The 6,745-nt window shown below is 39.5% G+C and overlaps 1 protein-coding gene across 1 annotated transcript in view; it reads right to left on the reverse strand.

Moving 5' to 3' along the window:
* Positions 1–3,917, reverse strand: part of LOC100947055 (STE20/SPS1-related proline-alanine-rich protein kinase) — a 114,387-nt gene extending 110,470 nt beyond the window's left edge. Inside the window, exons 1-2 of the mRNA XM_023516358.1 lie at positions 3,799–3,917; positions 3,669–3,698 (exon numbers count right to left, since the gene is read on the reverse strand). Coding sequence (XP_023372126.1) covers positions 3,669–3,698; positions 3,799–3,846 — 78 coding nt within the window. The 5' untranslated portion in view covers positions 3,847–3,917. The remainder of the gene's footprint in view (positions 1–3,668; positions 3,699–3,798) is intronic.
* Between the last annotated feature and the right edge of the window lie 2,828 nt (positions 3,918–6,745).

The following is a 6,745-nucleotide window of genomic DNA, read 5'->3' on the forward strand; positions in this document are numbered from 1 at the left end:
GCAAGGCTATTTCTAAAATATCAGGTTAGAAACATCAATTTTTCAATGTTGATGGCTGTGAATCTCAAGCTGGCTGTGAACCTCAACATTAAGTGGCGTAACTCTGAAACCTCACAATTTTATACTGGCAATTCTCTCGAACTTAAGAGGATCTCCAAATATGGTCCAAGATAAAGCACATCTTCCCAATGTCCCTCTGACAAACATCCCACTCTGGTCTTCTCAGTCTTCCCCAATTAATACTGTAATACTTGAGCATTTTACTTCATAATTTCCTAAGAGGCCAGAAAGCCCCCACAAATTAATGATTCCGGAAATACCCCTCCATTTGGTGCAACACCTTGGTGTCTAAACATGGTAGTACTAAGGCTACTTTTTCTGAACTTCACTTCAATTATAAATATAAGGTCTTCTGATCCTTAACCCAACTTGTGCGCTTCCGTAGATACTATACGCCCATTCACACACTTGCTTGATGTTTGCATTTCAGTGCAGAAGTATCCACGTGGCCAACAAACATGTATAAAGTACCCATTGAATGAGAAGGGAACACAAAACATGAGTAAAATATTATCCCAGTCTGCTAGTGGCTTATACTCAAAAAGTATAAGATACTTTGAATGACAAGCATTATTGAGAAGTTTATTAAAATGTAAATACTCTGGCATTTTCAAATTTAATGCAATGTGAATGACAAGCATTATTGAGAAGTTTATTAAAATGTAAATACTCTGGCATTTAGATGTATCGTTTGGCATGGATAAACATTTTCACTCTCAAAGATGTTTGAAAGTATATGGTGCACTGTCGGAGTCCGTATAAATCAGTATAGTTACTGATAGCAAGTACGAAACTTCAAAAGCACAGATGCTTCAACAAAGCAATCACAACTCTAAGTGTCTATACTTTACTGGACTATGTCCCCTCCAAAAAAAGTTAATGGCATGATGTTTGTAACAGCAACCTAAATGCTCAACAAGAAGGAAATGGTTAAATAGACCATTTCCATCCACCCAATGCAACACTCTACAGTAGTTAAAAATAAAGAGGTAGATCTACAATATCTAATGTGGAAAGATTTTCAAAACTAGAAGGCAAGTTGCAAAAATATTTATAGCTATCATAATTCCATTCATGTTTTTTCAATGATATACTAGATTTCTTTATGTACACATAGTATTTATATGGAGACAAACAGAAAGAGGTTTGGAAGAAAACACTGCCAACTGACAATCTCGGTTCGGGTTGGAGGGGAAGCAGGATAAAAATCATCTTTTGGTTTTTATTCTATTTAATTCTCCTATGTGTTTTCAAGTCTTTATTCTAAAATTAAACCCCCCCCATCACATTCCCTGCACCCCTACCCCATTCTACTTTTTTTCCTATTTCTCCTACCATTCCATTGTTAACATCACATGATTTATTTACTTATTAAGGCCATTATATATTGTTTATATACTCCTATTAAAATGCAAGCTCCACAAGGCCTGGACTTTTTGCTTTTTCTCACTATCTCCAAAACATGCTACAGCTGTGTACACAGTAGGCACATAATGTATATTTGTTGAATATTTGACACTTTTTTATTTCCTTTATAATACATAATACTTGGCTCACAGAAAGCAGTTTGGGGTAGCTGACAAATCAGAGGGGCGCTTTAATTAAAGCTCAAAGAACCACCATGGTAGCATCTCTTAACCCAGCTCAGGACACCCGAACATCAATGCTGTCAGAAGAACAGGGTGTCAAAAACTGTCCTGAGAAGCTGACAATGGCAGGGGGGCTGGTTCCCTCCAAAATTTGGTGGAATGTTTTCTTGCAAACATGTATCTTCTCACAGAAATAAGATGCCTATTTATTTGCTTCCTTAATTATAAAACAATATGGAAACAGACACAAGCCACTGGAAAATCCAATAGGTCTAATTGCTATGAAGTGCTTACGACTTTCAAATCCCACTCGAGAAAGTCAGTCTTGAGGATCAATTCACAGCATGCTATACACGATTCCCTTTCCTGTCTAGGAAGAAAAGACTATTGCCAAATAACAAATCAGTTATCAGAGCAATTTCAACAAGCCCATAGTAAGACAGTCTCTTAACAAATCCTCACGAGAGAAGACCCACAGCCAGCTGTCTGCACCAGCAAGGCAGGATCCCATGAACACCACCCAAAGACAATGCCTTGGAATGAACCAGTAACAAGGGATTATGTGTTGATGGTGCTATTTGAACCATGTCATTTTGTTCTATCTCTAAGCAGAACTAACATTGTTAGTTAGGCATAGCTGTTAGAAACAGAGGAACAATCTGGACTCTGTGCCCTAGATAAAACGGGAAAGTGGGCAAGGAGAGAGCAGAGTTCATGAAAGCTGGTTAAGATCATCCTAACAGCCCAGCATGACATCTGTGTGGCCCAAATGCTAACAGCCCAGCATGACATCTGTGCGGCCCAAATCCTAACAGCCCAGCATGACATCTGTGTGGCCCAAACACATCCCTCTGTGGAGCTCATCACATTGCTTCTAACACAGGGGAATGACGTCCTTGATCAAAGCTCATGTTTTATGCATGAAATGGAGAGATTAATTCATATGATAAACACAGGAGAAAGCAGACTCTGAAGGAGAGCCACGTTGGAGGCAAGCAGACTGAAAAATCCCTGGGAGGCCTAGCCATGCAGCACGAGAGATGAAGAGAGCTGGAGGCAGGAAAGAGCCAGAGAAAGGGAGGCTCAGCTCTGCCACCCTTCTCACGAGGCCCCGCTGGCTACTGCCACTTACCACAGAATGGTAAGATTCACTCCATTAAATCAAAAGGAAATGGCTGCTAATTAAAAAAAGTTGGGATGGTAGCATTCGTAACCCAAAGTTTTCTGTTTTCTTAATGAGAATTTATCAAGGTACATATTAATTACTAGGTCTGGAAAATATTTGGGGCTATTTCAAATATGCTCAAATTTCCTCTAGGAGAATTAGCGAGTCTTGTGAACTGCAGTCATCATTAGGCATTAGGATAATTAACCAGATGGAGGAAGTAAATCAAAAATGATCTCTTAATCAAAAAATGGCCAGTTCTCGAAGGAAAGCTATCAGAAGAGTGCTCCTGGTCTACTGAGTTACAATTTTGGGCGGCACCTGTGGCTCCAAGGAGTAGGGCGCTGGCCCATATACTGGAGGTGGAGGGTTCAAACCCAGCCCTGGCCAAAAACTGCAAAAAGAAAATTTAAAACCCAAGACCATCAGGACCACCTTAGAGTTTCTTACCATTTTAATATCTGCTTTATTAGAGACTAAAAACCCAATGGAAATTCTGCCTGTATGCAGGCTGTGTTTTCTAAATGACAGGAGTACTGAGAGTTAAGATTAATTACCTACTCTGTGCTAAGGGCTGTTTCATGCACATGATGTAATCAATCCTCACGGCAACTTTGTAAGTACTGTGACCATCCCCCATCAGACAGAGGAGGAACCTGAAGCTCAGAAGGTAAAGGGATGTGCCCCAGTTTATGCAGCCAAAAGTAACTCCGAGCCGAGAACTAGAGAGTTTATGCACCATTCCTTTTTTCTTTTCTACCCCACGAGATTCGGAAGTGTCTCCCCCAGATAGATCAGACTCTAATACCCAGAGAAGGGAATAAAGTGGCAAATAATAAGTAAGCACAACTCACCTCTGGATTTTCTTCTTTTACTCTTCGTGACTGTGGAACAATTATGAATCAATCCGTTAGTATACACACACGCAAAGCTCACAAAAGTAGAATTTACACCGATGAGCTAATGATTGGAAATGTCATTTACCTTTTCTTGCGAAAAAGCAGCTTTCCCTTCTTCACTTTTTTCGTCCATCTCATCGTCACTCCACTCCCAGTCACCGTCTTCAGTTTTATGAAGGTGACCGCTTGACCCAGGAACTCTTCTTACCTGAATCAAAACAAGCCCAAGTGATTCTTCCCTCATGGGATGTGAACAGTTTCACTGGTGCTGCTACTCGGGGTACACAGCATACACACTACCCTAAAAGGAATCTGGGTGGCTCTGAATCCAGGGATAATAAGGGGTTAACACCCCTAAAGACTACACAGCCCCCCGACTCTCACACTCACTCTCTGTCTAAAAGTACTGTGTTCTTGAAATGTATATATGCAGAACAAAATGTTTTGGAAAAGCACCACACACACACCATCAAGGATCAAGCCTATTCTTCACTCTGACTTCAGTTAAGACCTTCCCTTACGTAAAAGACCCTGGGGCAGGCCTCAGATGGTCTGAGCAGGTGCGTGCTGACTGAGCCAAGGCGGGGAGCCCAGTGAAGCCCACCAGATTAGGGGTACCAGTGATCTAAAACCCCAGTCGACAAAGCAAATGTCCTCTGATGCCTCCTTGCTCCTTTTCAGAACCTGACATCATGCTTGTTTTCCCAAGATTCTGCTCAACCTACTTAATCAAAATAAAATCAGACTATTCTTTACACACTGTGTAGCATTTATGAGACGTGTGAGATTGCTAGGAACACGCTTGATCATCAGCAGCCATTAGAGTGTTTAGATTGTAATCAGTCTTCCTCAATTATTTTGAATTGTTTTGAGCTAGGGTAGAGATGTAGTCCGTAGAGCATACTTTCCAAATGTCTTTGTGGTTAGAAAAGCAAAATTTTAAAAGGACAGGGAGACTGAGAATGAGCCTCTGACCAAAATAATTTGCCTTAAAAAAAAAAAAAATGTACTGAGATGCAATTAAACAAAGCACTGCGGTGGATGAACATGATGAGAACATTGCAGCCAGGGGTCCAGTGACTCAGAGAAACTGAGTGGAAAGGGAGCTTCCAGACAATCAAGTCCAACCCCTTCATTTTACAGATGAGGAGATGAAGGCCCAGAAAGTGACCCATGATCCATCACACAGCTGTGAGAGCAAAGTCAAGGCAAAGAGCAAAGCCTTCAGACTCCCCTTCCAATGCCTGTCTCCATAACTGTCAGAAAGTAGTCTAAAAATGTCCTGTGAACACTCTGAAAGACAATGATGTAAAGACAGACTATCTTCTATAATAGACGCTATTTAGTTATATCATAGGAGCATCATTAAACCCCAGGGAAACACCGCAGAACTTAAACTTAGGTATTTAGACACGTCAGATCATGCTTGCCAGGGGAGAGATTTGATTGGAGGGCACTACTGTGTGGAACCTATAAAAGTCTTCCTGATCACTTGGCCTAGATCTGAACACTAACACAGAAAGTTTAAAACGAAGTATAAAATTATTATTCAGAATTGCAAATAGTTGTGTTCAATTTTTTTTTAAAAAAAGCCACTCCCACTCCAAAAAATATTTTTTAACCAATTCATCTTTGAAATACTTAGTAAAAACCCTCTGTGTTTGGCATAAGATATTTTTCCTGCTTGCATTCTGAGTTGTTGTAAAACCCTATTGGAATGATTGTGATTTTAATGGTGCTTATAGATGCTGCCTAAGTACTACAGGAAAAAAATGCTGAAATGCACTTCAGGATTTTCAGAACAGATTGCTCATTTTAAAGCTACACAGAAAGGGCTAAGGAGAGAGAAAATTTTCTGTTGACATACACAATAAAATTAATTATTTTCCTAGCAACGTTAATTATGGTGGTAGCAACATAAAAGGACATATCTTAATGACTACATAGAAAGGAACTCTACTTTATAAAACTGTAGAAACCAAAAATAGCTGATGAATTAGCATTGTTCAAGTGCCCACCCAAGAGATTACACTAAGGACATCTCTTTTCAGAGAGAATCCGGCTTCACACCCTAAACTTAGTTTATGCCCCTTTCCCCCTCTGGCTCTATGTTTACAAGATGTCAAGTTTCAGTTTCACAAGCAGGATCCAACTACAAACAATAAAATGGCCATTTTTTAAATTTTATTTTAGAACCTGTCTCCTTCCTAGTTTTATTTGCTGGAAGAGAGAAAAATAAAACAAAATGCTTAGGATTATAGCCCCAGACCTTGAAAGAAATGGTGTGATGGGCCTTAAAGCAATAATATTGGTTAGATAAGTATACGCGTTGACCAAATTAACACAAAGAACACTCAAAACATCTACGTGGGGAAAAATATTCGTACAATAGTCACAGAGAATGAGAATACAAGTTTGTCTTGGAGAATGCCCCCTCAGCTTACTTCTAGGAATAAATTTGTAACCCAAGTTTCATGGTATAATTATGTGACACTGACTTCTATCGAAGAGACCAGAAATCAATTTTAAAAAATTATATCCTTGCAGGGATTTTGTAGGGATGATGAGAAACAACCTTTACCTTTTAGAGCCAACTAAGTTTCACATAATTTAGCAAATGATCTTTTCAACTGAGGAACTAAAGAAACAAGCCAAGTAAAAACTTCAAAAAAAAAAAAAAATAGCCTGCAGAAGCTTCTATCATCCCCCACCGCCTACAATGACAGAAATAAAGAGTATTTACCCTTGGATTTCCGACTGTATTAACTGTTACATTGCTCTGTTCTGTTAAATGATTCATTCACTTAGTAAAATCGAGCTGTGACAGAATGAATTTCTTCTCTACTTTATCTGTCAGGGGGATTACAAAAGTAACATCCATTGCTTCGCGGAGAAATGGGCTCAGTTTAAGTAACATCTAGAGAAATTCTCAATCCCCCAAATTCCTCAGGTCATAGCTGGTTATAGTGAGGTCAGAAAAAGCCTTGCATGCAGTGACATTTAATCCCAAGACTGGGAATAAAATGTAATGT

The sequence above is a fragment of the Otolemur garnettii genome, unplaced genomic scaffold (assembly GCF_000181295.1).
Source record: "Otolemur garnettii isolate 467f Iridium unplaced genomic scaffold, OtoGar3 scaffold00090, whole genome shotgun sequence".
Lineage (NCBI taxonomy): Eukaryota > Metazoa > Chordata > Mammalia > Primates > Galagidae > Otolemur > Otolemur garnettii.